Source organism: Lolium perenne, chromosome 5 (assembly GCF_019359855.2).
Source record: "Lolium perenne isolate Kyuss_39 chromosome 5, Kyuss_2.0, whole genome shotgun sequence".
Classification (NCBI taxonomy): Eukaryota; Viridiplantae; Streptophyta; class Magnoliopsida; order Poales; family Poaceae; genus Lolium; species Lolium perenne.
Window position 1 is genome coordinate 137,219,581 of NC_067248.2, and position 18,150 is coordinate 137,237,730.

The 18,150-nt window shown below is 41.7% G+C and overlaps 1 protein-coding gene across 3 annotated transcripts; it reads right to left on the reverse strand.

The window, feature by feature from the left end:
• Window positions 1–6,510: 6,510 nt before the first annotated feature.
• On the reverse strand, window positions 6,511–17,515 carry LOC127300014 (uncharacterized). 3 transcript variants are annotated; one of them, XM_071820006.1, is made up of 5 exons: window positions 17,249–17,515; window positions 16,912–17,145; window positions 12,846–13,281; window positions 7,779–7,832; window positions 6,511–6,718 (listed from the first exon to the last, which is right to left on the reverse strand). In XM_071820006.1, exons 3-5 carry the CDS (start codon window positions 13,273–13,275, stop codon window positions 6,699–6,701), a joined length of 504 nt encoding a protein of 167 aa, XP_071676107.1. In that variant the 5' UTR covers window positions 13,276–13,281; window positions 16,912–17,145; window positions 17,249–17,515; the 3' UTR covers window positions 6,511–6,698. The 3 variants fall into 3 exon arrangements, 1 of the variants encoding a protein (XP_071676107.1); XR_007850836.2 differs by lacking the exons at window positions 12,846–13,281; window positions 16,912–17,145; window positions 17,249–17,515 and adding exons at window positions 8,439–8,672; window positions 8,776–9,017; XR_007850837.2 differs by lacking the exons at window positions 6,511–6,718; window positions 7,779–7,832; window positions 12,846–13,281 and adding exons at window positions 14,987–15,194; window positions 16,252–16,305 and having other exon boundaries at window positions 17,249–17,504.
• Between the last annotated feature and the right edge of the window lie 635 nt (window positions 17,516–18,150).

Below are 18,150 nucleotides of genomic sequence, written 5' to 3' on the forward strand. Positions count from 1 at the left end.
CCAATTCCAACCATATAACAATTTAACGAAGAAGAAACTTCGCCTTGAATACTATGAGTAGAAACTAGGGACATACTTGTCCATATGCTACAGCGGAGCGTGTCTCTCTCCCACAAAGTGAATGCTAGGATCCATTTTATTCAAACAAAACAAAAACAAAAACAAACCGACGCTCCAAGCAAAGCACATAAGATGTGATGGAATAAAAATATAGTTTCAGGGGAGGAACCTGATAATGTTGTCGATGAAGAAGGGGATGCCTTGGGCATCCCCAAGCTTAGACGCTTGAGTCTTCTTAGAATATGCAGGGGTGAACCACCGGGGCATCCCCAAGCTTAGAGCTTTCACTCTCCTTGATCATGTTGCATCATACTCCTCTCTTGATCCTTGAAAACTTCCTCCACACCAAACTTAGAACAACTCATTAGAGGGTTAGTGACAATAAAAATTAACATGTTCAGAGGTGACACAATCATTCTTAACACTTCTGGACATTGCATAAAGCTACTGGACATTAATGGATCAAAGAAATTCATCCAACATAGCAAAAGAGGCAATGCGAAATAAAAGGCAGAATCTGTCAAAACAGAACAGTTCGTATTGATGAATTTTATCGAGGCAACAGACTTGCTCAAATGAAAATGCTCAAATTGAATGAAAGTTGCGTACATATCTGAGGATCACTCACGTAAATTGGCATAATTTTCTGAGTTACCTACAGAGAAAACAGCCCAGATTCGTGACAGCAAAGAAATCTGTTTCTGCGCAGTAATCCAAATCTAGTATGAACTTTTCTATCAACGACTTTACTTGGCACAACAAAACACTAAACTAAGATAAGGAGAGGTTGCTACATTAGTAAACAACTTCCAAGACACAAAATAAAAACAAAGTACTGTAGTAAAAACCATGGGTTGTCTCCCATAAGCGCTTTTCTTTAACGCCTTTCAGCTAGGCGCAGAAAGTGTGTATCAAGTATTATCAAGAGACGAAGTGTCAACATCATAATTTGTTCTAATAATAGAATCAAAAGGTAACTTCATTCTCTTTCTAGGGAAGTGTTCCATACCTTTTTGAGAGGAAATTGATATTTAATATTACCTTCCTTCATATCAATAGTAACACCAACGGTTCGAAGAAAAGGTCTTCCCAATATAATGGGACAAGATGCATTGCATTCAATATCCAAGACAACAAAATCAACGGGGACAAGGTTATTATTAACGGTAATGCGAACATTATCAACTTTCCCCAAAGGTTTCTTTGTAGAATGATCAGCAAGATTAACATCCAAATAACAATTTTTCAGCGGTGGCAAGTCAAGCATATTATAAATTTTCTTAGGCATAACGGAAATACTTGCACCAAGATCACATAAAGCATTACAATCAAAATATTTAACCTTCATCTTAATGATGGGCTCCCAACCATCCTCTAGCTTTTTAGGAATAGAGGCTTCGCGCTCTAGTTTCTCTTCTCTAGCTTTTATAAGAGCATTTGTAATATGTTTTATGAAAGCCAAATTTATAGCACTAGCATTAGGACTTTTAGCAAGTTTTTGCAAGAACTTTATAACTTCAGAGATGTGGCAATCATCAAAATTCAAACCATTATAATCTAAAGCAATGGGATCATCATCCCCAATGTTGGAAAAAATTTCAGCAGTTTTATCACAGGCAATTTCAGCAGTTTTAGCAATTTCAGGCAGTTTTGTACGCTTTGCACTAGGAGTAGAAACATTGCCAACACCAATTATTTTAACATTAATAGTAGGAGGTGCAGCAACATGTGAAGAGTCAACATTACTTGTGGTGGTAATAGTCCAAACTTTAGCTACATTCTTCTCTTTAGCTAGTTTTTCATTTTCTTCTCTATCCCACCTAGCACGCAATTCAGCCATTAATCTTATATTCTCATTAATTCTAACTTGGATGGCATTTGCTGTAGTAACAATTTTATTTTCAATATCCCTATTAGGCATAACTTTCGATTTCAAAAGATCAACATCAGCAGCAAGACTATCGACTTTAGAAGCAAGTATATCAATTTTCCCAAGCTTTTCTTCAACAGATTTGTTAAAAGCAGTTTGTGTACAAATAAATTCTTTAAGCATAGCTTCAAGTCCAGGGGGTGTGTTCCTATTATTATTGTAAGAATTCCCATAAGAATTACCATAGCCGTTGCCATTATTATAAGGATATGGCCTATAGTTGTTACTAGAATTGTTCCGGTAAGCATTGTTGTTGAAATTATTATTTTTAATGAAGTTTACATCAACATGTTCTTCTTGGGCAACCAATGAAGCTAACGGAACATTATTAGGATCAATATTAGTCCTATCATTCACAAGCATAGACATAATAGCATCAATCTTATCACTCAAGGAAGAGGTTTCTTCGATAGAATTTACCTTCTTACCTTGTGGAGCTCTTTCCGTGTGCCATTCAGAGTAGTTGATCATCATATTATCTAGAAGCTTTGTTGCTTCACCAAGAGTGATGGACATAAAGGTACCTCCAGCAGCTGAATCCAATAAATTCATGAAGAAAAATTTAGTCCTGCATAGAAGGTTTGGATGATCATCCAAGTAGTCAGTCCATGGGTTGGGCAATTTTTAACCAGAGATTTCATTCTTTCCCATGCTTGTGCAACATGTTCAGTATCTAATTGTTTAAAATTCATTATGCTACTTCTCAAAGATATAATTTTAGCAGGGGGATAATATCTACCAATAAAAGCATCCTTGCATTTAGTCCATGAATCAATACTATTCTTAGGCAGAGATAGCAACCAATCTTTAGCTCTTCCTCTTAATGAGAAAGGGAACAATTTTAATTTTATAATGTCACCATCTACATCTTTATACTTTTGCATCTCACACAATTCAACAAAATTATTAAGATGGGAGCAGCATCATCAGAACTAACACCAGAAAATTGCTCTCGCATAACAAGATTCAGTAAAGCAGGTTTAATTTCAAAGAATTCTGCTGTAGTAGCAGGTGGAGCAATAGGTGTGCATAAGAAATCATTATTATTTGTGGTTGTGAAGTCACACAACTTAGTATTTTCAGGGGTGGCCATTTTAGCAACAAATAAAGCAAACTAGATAAAGTAAATGCAAGTAACTAATTTTTTTGTGTTTTTGATATAGCAAACAAGATAGCAAATAAAGTAAAACTAGCAACTAATTTTTTTGTATTTTGATTTAGTGCAGCAAACAAAGTAGTAAATAAAACTAAGCAAGACAAAAACAAAGTAAAGAGATTGGGAAGTGGAGACTCCCCTTGCAGCGTGTCTTGATCTCCCGGCAACGGCGCCGGAAAAAAGAGCTTGATACGCGTACATCACGCGTCCGTTGGGAACCCCAAGAGGAAGGTGTGATGCGTACAGCGGCAAGTTTTCCTCAGTATGAAACCAAGGTTTATCGAACCAGTAGGAGCCAAGAAGCACGTTGAAGGTTGATGGCGGCGGGATGTAGTGCGGCGCAACACCAGGGATTCCGGCGCCAACGTGGAACCTGCACAACACAACCAAAGTACTTTGCCCCAACGAAACAGTGAGGTTGTCAATCTCACCGGCTTGCTGTAACAAAGGATTAGATGTATAGTGTGGATGATGATTGTTTGCGTAAAAACAAGAGAACAAAGTATTGCAAGAGATTGTATTTCAGTATAGAGAATTGGACCGGGGTCCACAGTTCACTAGAGGTGTCTCTCCCATAAGATAAACAGCATGTTGGGTGAACAAATTACAGTTGGGCAATTGAAAAATAAAGAGGGCATGACCATGCACATACATATTATGATGAGTATAGTGAGATTTAATTGGGCATTACGACAAAGTACATAGACCGCTATCCAGCATGCATCTATGCCTAAAAAGTCCACCTTCAGGTTATCATCTGAACCCCCTCCAGTATTAAGTTGCTAACAACAGACAATTGCAATAAGTATTGCGCGTAATGTAATCAGTGACTACATCCTTGAACATAGCACCAATGTTTTATCCCTAGTGGCAATAGCACATCCATAACCTTAGAGGTTCTTGTCACCCCTCCAGATTCACGGAGACATGAACCCACTATCGAGCATAAATACTCCCTCTTGGAGTTACTAGCATCAACTTGGCCAGAGCATCTACTAATAACGGAGAGCATGCAAGATCATAAACAACACATAGACATAACTTTGATAATCAACATAACAAGTATTCTCTATTCATCGGATCCCAACAAACGCAACATATAGAATTACAGATAGATGATCTTGATCATGTTAGGCAGCTCACAAGATCCGACAATTAAGCATAATGGGGAGAAGACAACCATCTAGCTACTGCTATGGACCCATAGTCCAGGGGTAGACTACTCACACATCACTCCGGAGGCGACCATGGCGGCGTAGAGTCCTCCGGGAGATGATTCCCCTCTCCGGCAGGGTGCCGGAGGCGATCTCCTGAATCCCCCGAGATGGGCTTGGCGGCGGCGGCGTCTGGGAAGGTTTTACGTATCGTGGCTCTCGTGATCTGGGGTTTCGCGACGGAGGCTTTAAGTAGGCGGAAGGGCAGGTCAGAGGCGGCACGAGGGCCCACACCACGTGGCTGCGCGGCCAAGGGGGGGGCCGCGCCGCCCTCGGGAGGGGCCACCACGTGGCCCCTCTTAGTCGCCTCTTCCGTCTACGGGAAGCTTCGTGGCAAAATAGGACCCTGGGCGTTGATTTCGTCCAATTCTGAGAATATTTCGTTACTAGGATTTCTGAAACCAAAAACAGCAGAAAACCGCAACTGGCACTTCGGCATCTTGTTAATAGGTTAGTTCCAGAAAATGCACGAATATGACATAAAGTGTGCATAAAACATGTAGATAACATCAATAATGTGGCATGGAACATAAGAAATTATCGATACGTTGGAGACGTATCAACGTCCTTCATGGGAGCCGCTCTTTGAAAGTCTGTTTGGAAAGGGGGTTAGAGTGCCCACTACCATTCGTTGACAACAACAAACACCTCTCAAAACTTTACTTTTATACTCTCTATGTGATTTCAAAAACTTGAAAAGCTCTAGCACATGATTTAATCCCTGCTTCCCTCTGCGAAGGGCCTTTCTTTTACTTTATGTTGAGTCAGTTCACCTACTTCTTTCTATCTTAGAAGCAAACACTTGTGTCAACTGTGTGCATTGATTCCTACATACTTGCTTATTTGCATTCATCATATTACTTTGTGTTGAAAATCATCCGTGAGATATACATCCATGAGATATACATGTTGAAGTTGAAAGCAACTGTTGAAACTTATATCTTCCTTTGTGTTGCTTCAAAACTTTCTACTAAGAATCTATTGCTTTATGAGTTAACTCATATGCAAGTCTTATTGATGCTTGTCTTGAAAGTACTATTCATGAAAAGTCTTGCTATATGATTCAGTTGTTTAGTCATTATCATTACCATTGCTTTGAACCACTTCATTCATCTCATATGCTTTACAATAGTATTGATCAAGATTATGATAGCATGTCACTTCAGAAATTATCCTTGTTATCGTTTACCTACTCGAGGGCGAGTAGGAACTAAGCTTGGGGATGCTTGATACGTCTCAAACGTATCTATAATTTCTTATGTTCCATGCTACTTTTATGATGATACTCACATGTTTTATACACACTTTATGTCATTATTATGCAATTTCCAGCACTAACCTATTGACGAGATGCCGAAGAGCCAGTTGCTGTTTTCTGCTGTTTTTGGTTTCAGAAATCCTACAAAGGAAATATTCTCGGAATCGGACAAAATCAACGCCCAGGGTCCTATTTTCCACGGAAGCCTCCAGAGCACCGAAGAGGGACCAGAGGGGAGCCAAGGGGGCCCCACCCCACCTGGCGGCGTGGCCAAGGGGGGGCGCGCCCCCCTATGGTGTGGGTCCCCCAGGACTCCTCCGAGGCTGCCCTTCCGCCTACATAAAGCCTCCGTCGCGAAAACCCTAAAAGAATATGCCACGATACGGAAAACCTTCCAGAGCTGTCGCCATCGCGAAACTCCAATTCGGGGGACAGAAGTCTCTGTTCCGGCACGCCGCCGGGACGGGGAATTGCCCCCGGAAGCCATCTCCACCGCCATCTTCATCACCGCTGCTGACTCCTATGATGAGGAGGGAGTAGTTCTCCCCCGAGGCTGAGGGCTCTGAGGGCGTGTAACTCACACGTTCGTTGGGAACCCCAAGAGGAAGGTATGATGCGCACAGCAGCAAGTTTTCCCTCAGAAAGAAACCAAGGTTTAATCGAACCAGTAGGAGTCAAGAAGCACGTTGAAGGTTGATGGCGGCGAGATGTAGTGCGGCGCAACACCAGGGATTCCGGCGCCAACGTGGAACCTGCACAACACAACCAAAGTACTTTGCCCCAACCAAACAGTGAGGTTGTCAATCTCTGAAGCGATTCAACCCGGTAAGGATTGGATCTCTGTGCATAATGTGCTAGTCCCTGGATCGACTCGCTAGCACACACAGTTCGATGAATAAACAGAATAGCAAATGCGTCATTTATTACAACGTATGATCCATAATATATTTATTACAACTTGCATAGCTCATGGCTAGCTCAAATAACAGAGTTCAAAGCGGAAACCAAATAAATTCAAAGAGCTCCATCACGCCACAGGCGAACATGTTGAGTGGAAGCTCGCGACCTAAAATCGATACCTTACTCGTCCTCGGAGTAACCTGCAACATAAAACGTTCCAGCCACGCAGGGTCAATACATTTGGAATTGTATTGGCAAATGTCACTATTTGGTGGATATATATAATGGCGCCTAACAATTACGTGCTCATTTGGCAGGTGGAGTTTAGGCTAATTTGCAGAAAGCAATAGTTTCCCTATCCTTTATAAATCATTTTATTTAGAAACATCGTCTAAGAACATATTAGCACAACCCATGCTGCAGCAAGACAGTCGGCTTCATATGCTCCTAAACATCTGTGGACATGCTAGCATAGACCCATGTAGACACAAGCCAGCCTAGCTTTGCATGCTCCTATACCCATTGTTTCCCATCAAGTTTTATTAAGAAATTGGAATGCTGAGATCTTCCAAACAATAACATGCCTAGTTGCTCATAGTTGTCCGTAACCGGGGACACGGCTAAGTACTTAGTTTGACACTCTCGAGAGGATTGTACACTTTACCCACATGACCTAGTCAGCCCCTTTTACCATGATGCTCAATTTGCTCAAATGGTCGGGAAAAGACTAAGTCGAGACCGTTTTCAGAAGTAGGACCCCAAGCCATCTGGACGGACCCATGCCAACCTACACAGCTACATCCGCTAGTCACGTCAGGTCGGGTTCCTACAACTTACTTAGTCAAGCCAGAGCCCATATGACATGCGGCTGTACACGGAAGCTACTAAACAAGAAACATGTCCAATCTCTTTGATCCCCGGCGGCAATCCCCACCATTGTTCACCGTGCAGACGCTCCCGTCTTACCAATCCGCCCAGGTGTTTCATTATTCAGGTTGTTTTCATTATATCAAAACATATAATTTTATTCATCTAAACTTATCATGATAACCCAATCCACGCATCTAAGATAGCATTGCTAAGCAAACAACAATACTATGGGTGCATACAAAAGAATCAATTGTTGAACATGTGGCTGTTCTAATAGGTGTTCATAGCATAGCAATATATATTTAAAACAATCCTACACATGGATAGCTACTGAAAATAACTACAAAGTGCATAGAAAAATAATAGGACAGAACGGTGTGTGACACTTGCCTTCGTTGTTGTTCAGACAATCACCGCAGTCGCACTCGTTGCACTCCGGACAATCTAACGAAGCAAACAATTTACAATCAATTACAAATCAATGCAAACAGAGAAGTTACACAATAAAAATATGCATGCATGTTCTGAAAACAATTTTGGTTCATAAATACTTTCATAATAATTTATTTATTCAATAGTCTTCAAATAGGATGTTAAATGCAAACAGTAACTTATGTATAAAATAATTTCGAAAAACCAAAAATAGGCATACTGCTACAGAGACAATTTCATTATCTTTCATTTGGCGCTGGAATCAATTTAAAAGCATTTGCCAAAGTTAAAATATATAAAAAATAGTATAAACACTAGTTTTAAATTTGAAAATCTGTAAGTTTACGAAAGATACAAAGTAACAGCACTGCTGTGTTCCTCTCAATTTTATGATTCCAACGGTATATTGTATCCAATTTTTCGAGTTGAGAAACTATAGTTATGATTTTTACAAGATTAGCATATCCCCTGTCTTTTACGTACGAAAATTTCTATTTGACATTAAAACAACGACACGTGGCGCGATATGATTCGCCGATACCCCTTCACGCGGATCACGCTTGTGGGTCGTCGGATTAAAGCGAATACGTGTAGCTCAGATTAAATCTGGGAGCTCACCGGAATCAATGGATGAGAGTGGCGGCGGCGGCTCAGACGATGAACTTGGCGACGGTTCCGACGGTTCTTGGCAGCGGCGAAGTGGACGACGAGATGCAGCGGATAACAACGGTAACAGTGGTGTCTTTTCCGTCGTGTTCCTCTCTCTCGGGTGACAGCTACGGGCGAATGGAGCTCCGGGCGATGGGAACTCCGGCGAAAACTCCGGCGACGAATTACCGGCGTCCTAGTGCTCTGCAGATGGGGAAAAAGTGTGAGGAAGACGTTGTACTGAGAGGGAAAGAGCTTAGAACAAAAAGGAGGGGCAGGGGTGGTCGGATTCGTCGGCGACATCAACCTCGGAGCTCCAACAATGGTGGTTGTAGATCGGATCTCCGGCGAGAAATTTGCGTAGCCTGGCGGCGCAAAAATTGAGGCTTTTGGCGTCAAATTATTGAGGGGAATATGGGGTATATATATGCAAAGTTTCGTGCAAAAGAAGGCAGAGATCTGAGAGAAAACGGCAAAGAAAACGGAGAGAAAATCGGGCCAGTAACGAACTCGTACGCGAGTAGATTTCCTGGCTGGAGGTTGGAGATGACCGTGGGTCCCACGTGTCAGTGAAAAAAAAAACAAAGTGAAGGCAACGCGGGGCGGACGCGGCTCGGCATGTGCGTGCCTGCTGTGCTGGCCAGCACGGTGCATGTTGCCAGGCTGGGCAAACTCGTTGGAGTTGCCTGGCCGGTGACTTTCTCTTTTTTTTTTATTCCTTTTCTCTTCAGTTTAAAAACTGATTTAGTTTTAGGTATGTGAACTGACGCAAATAAATACGATTCTTTTTGTAAAATCTTAGTACAGTATTTGGACATTATGGAGCACCGTTCCAGTCCAACAAGACACACATACGTATATACTTTATAAGTTTGAACTAATAGACTATTAGCAAAACTTGGTATAGAAATTGATTCTGTGCATGAAAAGAATAAAAACTCTTTTAAAACTGAAATTTTGGCATGGTGCAATGATGCAATGCATGAATTTGAAAATGCACGGATTTTGGGATGTTACAAACCTAACCCCCTTAAAATGAATCTCGCCCTCGAGATTCGGAGTGGCTAGCAAATAGGTGTGGGTGGTCTTCTCGAAGATCTTCCTCTCGTTCCCAAGTGGTTTCCTCCTCGGAGTGATGATCCCACTGAACCTTGCAAAATTTAATTGTCTTGGTGCGAGTTAACCTCTCCGCTGTGTTCAGAATCTTGATAGGTTTCTCCTCATATGTGAGATCACTTTCTAGCTGAACCTCATCCAACGGAACTGTATCCCTTAGCGGCGTATCCGCCATCTCCAGGTGACACTTCTTTAACTGGGAGACATGGAACACATTATGTACTGCAGCTAATGCCTCAGGCAATTCTAGCTCATAAGCTACCTCTCCCTTGCGAGCAAGGATTTTATAGGGTCCAATGAATCGCGGTGCCAGCTTACCCTTAATACCAAACCTCTTAACTCCACGTAGCGGTGAAACTCTAAGATACGCTCTATCTCCTATCTCATATGTCACCTCTCTACGCTTAGAATCCGCATAACTCTTCTGTCTTGATTGTGCTACCTTCAGTCTGTCACGAATAAGTCGAACCTTCTCTTCAGCTTCCTTGATCAAGTCAGGTCCGAATAAACTACGCTCTCCAACTCCATCCCATAGCAGCGGTGTTCTACACTTCTTACCATACAGTGCTTCGAATGGAGCCATCTCAATGCTAGATTGATAGCTATTGTTGTAGGAGAACTCGGCATATGGTAGATTCTCATCCCAACTAGATCCATAATCTAGAGCACAGGCTCTCAACATGTCCTCTAATATTTGGTTTACTCTTTCAGTCTGCCCATCAGTTTGTGGGTGAAACGCTGTACTAAACTCCAATCTAGTACCTAATGATTCATGCAATTGGCGCCAAAAGTGAGAAGTGAATTGAGTACCTCTATCAGAAACAATTTCCTTCGGAACTCCATGTGAACACACAATCTTGCTCATATAAATTTTGGCTAATTTGGCACTTGTGTATGTGGTCTTCACAGGTATGAAGTGAGCTACTTTGGTCAAATGATCAACAACAACCCAAATTGAATCATAGCCAGACCTAGTCTTGGGTAATCCCGTGATGAAATCCATTCCAATCTTGTCCCACTTCCAATCAGGTATGGGCAATGGTTGTAGCAATCCTGCTGGTTTCTGATGTTCAGCTTTTACTCTACTACACACATCACATAGGGCAATATACTCTGCAATTTCTCTCTTCATATTAGACCACCAAAATCTATCTCGCAAGTCCATATACATCTTAGTATTACCTGGATGAATAGAATACGGAGAATCATGAGCCTCCTGGAAAATCAGCTTCCTAATCTCATGGTCATTGGGCACACATAAACGCTTCCCAAACCATAGTGTCCCTTGTTCATCCAAACGAAAACCTTCCCCTTTACCCTTGCTCATGTTCCCTTTTATTTCCTCCATCTCAATGTCTCCTTTCTGGGCTTCTCTGATTCTATCAAACAGAGTTGGCATCACTTCCATTGATGCTAAATATCCTTGTGGCACTATTTCCAGCCTGAGATCCTTGAATTGTTCACACAAATCCAAAGGTATCTCTCCTGCGGTTATACCATTCACATAAACCTTACGGCTAAGTGCATCAGCTACAACATTTGCTTTTCCCGGGTGGTATTGCAAATTCATATCATAATCCTTTATGAGTTCCAACCATCTCCTTTGTCTCATATTCAGCTCCTTCTGAGTGAATATATACTTTAGACTTTTATGGTCGGTGTACACATCACAATGCTTCTCCATCAGATAATGTCTCCACACCTTGAGTGCGTGCACGACTGATGCTAGCTCCAAGTCATGGGTAGGGTAATTCCTTTCATGATGCTTAAGTTGGCGTGAGGCATATGATACTACTCTCCCATCTTGCATCAATACACTACCAAGTCCTTGACGAGAGGCATCACAATAAACTTGGAAATCCTTCTGGATATCAGGCAAACACAAAACAGGTGCACTTACAAGGCGTTGCTTCAATTCCTGAAAGCTGGCTTCACAAGCATCGGTCCAAATGAACTTCTTCTCCTTCTTCAATAATTCAGTCATTGGCCTAGCAATTTTGGAAAAGTTCTCTATGAATCTCCGATAATATCCTGCAAGTCCTAAGAAACTTCGGATATCTCCTACATTTTTAGGTGTCTCCCATTCAGTCACGGATGCTACCTTGCTTGGATCCACTGCGACACCTTCTGCTGAAATTATATGTCCAAGAAATCCCACTTTATTTAACCAGAACTCACATTTGCTGAATTTGGCATACAATTTGTGTTCCCTAAGCTTCTCCATGATCAAACGCAGATGCTTCTCATGCTCAGCATCATCTTTGGAATATATCAATATATCATCAATGAACACAACTACGAATTTATCCAAGTACTCCATGAATACCTTGTTCATCATGGTCATAAAGTATGCAGGGGCATTTGTTAGTCCAAATGACATAACAGTATACTCATATAAACCATACCTAGTGGTGAAAGCAGTCTTAGGTATGTCTTGCTCTCGAATCTTCAATTGGAAATAGCCTGATCGAAGATCAATCTTGGAAAAGACCTTTGCCCCTTTCAATTGGTCAAACAAGTCATTGATATTGGGTAGTGGGTACTTGTTCTTAATTGTTACTTCATTAAGATTACGGTAATCCACTACCAATCTCTTACTAGAATCCTTCTTCTCCACAAATAAAACAGGAGCTCCCCATGATGATGAACTAGGCTGAATGAAACCTTTATCCAACTGTTCTCTAAGTTGTTTCTTCAGCTCTTTCAGTTCCTCCACATCCATCTTATACGGTCTCTTAGCTATGGGTCCAGTTCCGGGCATCAAATCAATTAGAAACTCAATGTCTCGATCTGGTGGCATCCCTGGCAACTTCTCTGGAAACACATCAGGATACTCTCTCACTATATGAACATCCTCTATGCTAACCCCCTTAAGAGAATTAATCTTGGTACCTCTAAGTTCAAAGGTTGACTTGAAACGGATGCGTTTCTTCTCCGGGGTTGTAAGCATTATTGATCTCTTAGCACATTCTATAACAGCTTCATATTCAGTCATCCAATCCATTCCTAGGATAACATCTAAGCCTTGTGACTCCAAAACAATTAGGCTAGTGGGAAAACTATGTGCTCCAATTTCTAAGATTAAACGACGACACCCAAAGGCTGCTACCAATTCTCCACCGGGAGAACTAATTCTGACGGGTGTGTTGATGGTTTCAGTAGGTATTCTATTTCTATCCACAAATACCCTTGATATGAATGAATGTGATGCACCAGTATCAAATAGTACGAGTGCTGAAAAATTGTTGAGCAAGAACGTACCGATCACTGCATCAGGTTCATCATAAACTTCCTCCACATTGACATGATTAACATGCCCCTTCTGGAATGGGTTTGTCTTGTTCCCGTCATTCTTGTTCTTCTCAGGGCAGTCTCTTGAATAATGCCCAGTCTTCTTGCAACTGAAGCATTCCACCTTGCTAATATCCCTCTGTGTGAAGTTACCGTTGCGGTTTTGGTCATTACCCCTTCCAGAGTTGTGGTGGTTGTGACTCTTGTGGCCATTATGGTGGCGGCCATTTCCTCCATGGTTGCTGTGTCCGTTGCTTCCATGTTTGTGGTGTCCAGAATTTCCATTCCCATCATTGAATGTACGTGTCTTCTGTTGCGGCCCTGAGTTGTAGTTGTTGTGCTTCCTCTTGCGGTTCTCAGATTGCTTCTTCTTTCCCTCAAGGATTCTAGCCTTGTCCATCAGTGTCTGGAAATCAGGAACATGAACCACTGACAGTTGAACAGCAAGCTCATCATTCAAGCCATCCAGGAATCTCTCTTTCCTCTTTGCATCGCATCCACATCTTCCGGCGCATAGCGTGCCAAATTGCTGAAATCCTCTATGTAGTCGACACTGTGCGGTAGTTCTGTCGCAGGTTGCGGAACTCCCTTCTCTTCAAGCTCATAACCTGCATGAAACATGAGCTGTGCGAAAACCCTCTTGGAACATCTCCCAGGTGATGCCATCAATAGGATGGGTTATCTGGAAATTGTCCCACCAAGAGGCTGCGGGTCCTTCAAGCAAGTGAGCAGCAAATCTCACCTTCTCCTCATCCGTACATCCCATAGTTACCAGATCCTTACTCACAGAACGCAGCCAATCAAGAGCTATCATTGGCTCAGGTGCACTAGAGAACTTGGCAGGCCTCAACCTCAGAAACCTTGTGAGCATGTCCACATGTGGAGGTGGATTGTTGTTATTATTGTTGTTCTGGTTCTGATTGTTGTTCGCCATGAACTGAGTCATCACTTGCATCAACTGTGTCTGTGCTGCCAACATCTGTTGCATATCATTATTGTTGTTGCCAGTGTCGTTGTTGTTGTTGTTGTTGTTGCCGGTGCGTGCACGTCGACGCGGCATCTGTTTGGGTCAGCATAGATGAGTTTTAGATAGATAGAACTATAGGAAAAATACCACCCATACTAATCACAATCATGGCAGCAAGCATACACATCAAACATATCACACAACAATCAAACAAGACATCCCTATAACAAAGACAGAATCTGTCCAGAATTTTACTACTGTGAAAACGTATTTTACAGAGGCACTTAAATACGTCAGAAAAATTAGCCAAATTTTTTGTATGTACAGGAACGAATTCCGCACCTAACCTGAATTTTTCGTGATTTTTGGAGTTATCAGTAAAGCATGAAAATTCGAGTGGTAAACAGCAACATCCAGAAAACTGCACCTCTTTAATTCATTACTTTATGAAAAATGCCTTTAATATTATAAATTCTCACGAAGATTCCTAACAATTTGAAGATCAAAGAATAACAGATCCAAACAAAAATCTTGGCCATACCACAAGGCGATATGGTCAATATCCTAACTATCACGAATATCGATTTCCTAACGAAAAATTAATGGCGGGCAAATCCTAGTTAAACTTTGAAGAGCTTGAGGAGTTCGAGGCTCTCATACAGTTGCGCTTCTTCGAGCGAGTGTTCATTGCAGGTCGCACAACCTCCCTTAGGATCTTCCTCATCATCGGAAATAATGTAGGCCACCTCCTCGAGGTCCTCCTCTTCATCTTCAGCGTTTGCCCCACCTTTGATTCCATCACCATCCTCCTCATCATCATGTCCATATTTTCGAATAAGTAATCCAAGAGAGGTTTGACTTGTTAACTAAAGTGGGTAATGAACATCTACTATTTTGAATAGAGAAGAGTGAGAAAAATGATAGATATAGAATTATGAGAAATGAAGAGCGAGAAGATATAAGACAAACTTAAATAGGTTTTCAGTTCCTATGGTCATCCTAATCTACTCCATTTTCTAAGGTCACGAACCTACAGTCAACACAATGCTCTGATACCATCTGAAGCGATTCAACCCGGTAAGGATTGGATCTCTGTGCATAATGTGCTAGTCCCTGGATCGACTCGCTAGCACACACAGTTCGATGAATAAACAGAATAGCAAATGCGTCATTTATTACAACGTATGATCCATAATATATTTATTACAACTTGCATAGCTCATGGCTAGCTCAAATAACAGAGTTCAAAGCGGAAACCAAATAAATTCAAAGAGCTCCATCACGCCACAGGCGAACATGTTGAGTGGAAGCTCGCGACCTAAAATCGATACCTTACTCGTCCTCGGAGTAACCTGCAACATAAAACGTTCCAGCCACGCAGGGTCAATACAATTGGAATTGTATTGGCAAATGTCACTATTTGGTGGATATATATAATGGCGCCTAACAATTACGTGCTCATTTGGCAGGTGGAGTTTAGGCTAATTTGCAGAAAGCAATAGTTTCCCTATCCTTTATAAATCATTTTATTTAGAAACATCGTCTAAGAACATATTAGCACAACCCATGCTGCAGCAAGACAGTCGGCTTCATATGCTCCTAAACATCTGTAGACATGCTAGCATAGACCCATGTAGACACAAGCCAGCCTAGCTTTGCATGCTCCTATACCCATTGTTTCCCATCAAGTTTTATTAAGAAATTGGAATGCTGAGATCTTCCAAACAATAACATGCCTAGTTGCTCATAGTTGTCCGTAACCGGGGACACGGCTAAGTACTTAGTTTGACACTCTCGAGAGGATTGTACACTTTACCCACATGACCTAGTCAGCCCCTTTTACCATGATGCTCAATTTGCTCAAATGGTCGGGAAAAGACTAAGTCGAGACCGTTTTCAGAAGTAGGACCCCAAGCCATCTGGACGGACCCATGCCAACCTACACAGCTACATCCGCTAGTCACGTCAGGTCGGGTTCCTACAACTTACTTAGTCAAGCCAGAGCCCATATGACATGCGGCTGTACACGGAAGCTACTAAACAAGAAACATGTCCAATCTCTTTGATCCCTGGGCGGCAATCCCCACCATTGTTCACCGTGCAGACGCTCCCGTCTTACCAATCCGCCCAGGTGTTTCATTATTCAGGTTGTTTTCATTATATCAAAACATATAATTTTATTCATCTAAACTTATCATGATAACCCAATCCACGCATCTAAGATAGCATTGCTAAGCAAACAACAATACGGTGGCGACAAAAGAATCAATTGTTGAACATGTGGCTGTTCTAATAGGTGTTCATAGCATAGCAATATATATTTAAAACAATCCTACACATGGATAGCTACTGAAAATAACTACAAAGTGCATAGAAAAATAATAGGATAGAACGGTGTGTGACACTTGCCTTCGTTGTTGTTCAGACAATCACCGCAGTCGCACTCGTTGCACTCCGGACAATCTAACGAAGCAAACAATTTACAATCAATTACAAATCAATGCAAACAGAGAAGTTACACAATAAAAATATGCATGCATGTTCTGAAAACAATTTTGGTTCATAAATACTTTCATAATAATTTATTTATTCAATAGTCTTCAAATAGGATGTTAAATGCAAACAGTAACTTATGTATAAAATAATTTCGAAAAACCAAAAATAGGCATACTGCTACAGAGACAATTTCATTATCTTTCATTTGGCGCTGGAATCAATTTAAAAGCATTTGCCAAAGTTAAAATATATAAAAAATAGTATAAACACTAGTTTTAAATTTGAAAATCTGTAAGTTTACGAAAGATACAAAGTAACAGCACTGCTGTGTTCCTCTCAATTTTATGATTCCAACGGTATATTGTATCCAATTTTTCGAGTTGAGAAACTATAGTTATGATTTTTACAAGATTAGCATATCCCCTGTCTTTTACGTACGAAAATTTCTATTTGACATTAAAACAACGACACGTGGCGTGATATGATTCGCCGATACCCCTTCACGCGGATCACGCTTGTGGGTCGTCGGATTAAAGCGAATACGTGTAGCTCAGATTAAATCTGGGAGCTCACCGGAATCAATGGATGACAGTGGCGGCGGCGGCTCAGACGATGAACTTGGCGACGGTTCCGACGGTTCTTGGCAGCGGCGAAGTGGACGACGAGATGCAGCGGATAACAACGGTAACAGTGGTGTCTTTTCCGTCGTGTTCCTCTCTCTCGGGTGACAGCTACGGGCGAATGGAGCTCCGGGCGATGGGAACTCCGGCGAAAACTCCGGCGACGAATTACCGGCGTCCTAGTGCTCTGCAGATGGGGAAAAAGTGTGAGGAAGACGTTGTACTGAGAGGGAAAGAGCTTAGAACAAAAAGGAGGGGCAGGGGTGGTCGGATTCGTCGGCGACATCAACCTCGGAGCTCCAACAATGGTGGTTGTAGATCGGATCTCCGGCGAGAAATTTGCGTAGCCTGGCGGCGCAAAAATTGGGGCTTTTGGCGTCAAATTATTGAGGGGAATATGGGGTATATATATGCAAAGTTTCGTGCAAAAGAAGGCAGAGATCTGAGAGAAAACGGCAAAGAAAACGGAGAGAAAATCGGGCCAGTAACGAACTCGTACGCGAGTAGATTTCCTGGCTGGAGGTTGGAGATGACCGTGGGTCCCACGTGTCAGCGAAAAAAAAAACAAAGTGAAGGCAACGCGGGGCGGACGCGGCTCGGCATGTGCGTGCCTGCTGTGCTGGCCAGCACGGTGCATGTTGCCAGGCTGGGCAAACTCGTTGGAGTTGCCTGGCCGGTGACTTTCTCTTTTTTTTTTTATTCCTTTTCTCTTCAGTTTAAAAACTGATTTAGTTTTAGGTATGTGAACTGACGCAAATAAATACGATTCTTTTTGTAAAATCTTAGTACAGTATTTGGACATTATGGAGCACCGTTCCAGTCCAACAAGACACACATACGTATATACTTTATAAGTTTGAACTAATAGACTATTAGCAAAACTTGGTATAGAAATTGATTCTGTGCATGAAAAGAATAAAAACTCTTTTAAAACTGAAATTTTGGCATGGTGCAATGATGCAATGCATGAATTTGAAAATGCACGGATTTTGGGATGTTACAATCTCACCGGCTTGCTGTAACAAAGGATTAACCGTATTGTGTGGAAGATGATTGTTTGCAGAAAACAGTAGAACAGTATTGCAGTAGATTGTATTTCAGTATAGAGAATTGGACCGGGGTCCACAGTTCACTAGAGGTGTCTCTCCCATAAGATAAACAGCATGTTGGGTGAACAAATTACAGTTGGGCA

Excerpts from the sequence above, each read along its gene's own strand:
- LOC127300014 (XM_071820006.1), bottom strand. The coding sequence starts at position 13,275 with ATGGACAAGGCTAGAATCCTTGAGGGAAAGAAGAAGCAATCTGAGAAC. Across the intron at positions 7,833-12,845 it reads TGAACCTGATGCAGTGATCG|ATTGTCCGGAGTGCAACGAG; the intron begins GTACGTTCTTGC and ends TTGCTTCGTTAG. Across the intron at positions 6,719-7,778 it reads TTGTCTGAACAACAACGAAG|GTTACTCCGAGGACGAGTAA; the intron begins GCAAGTGTCACA and ends TTTATGTTGCAG.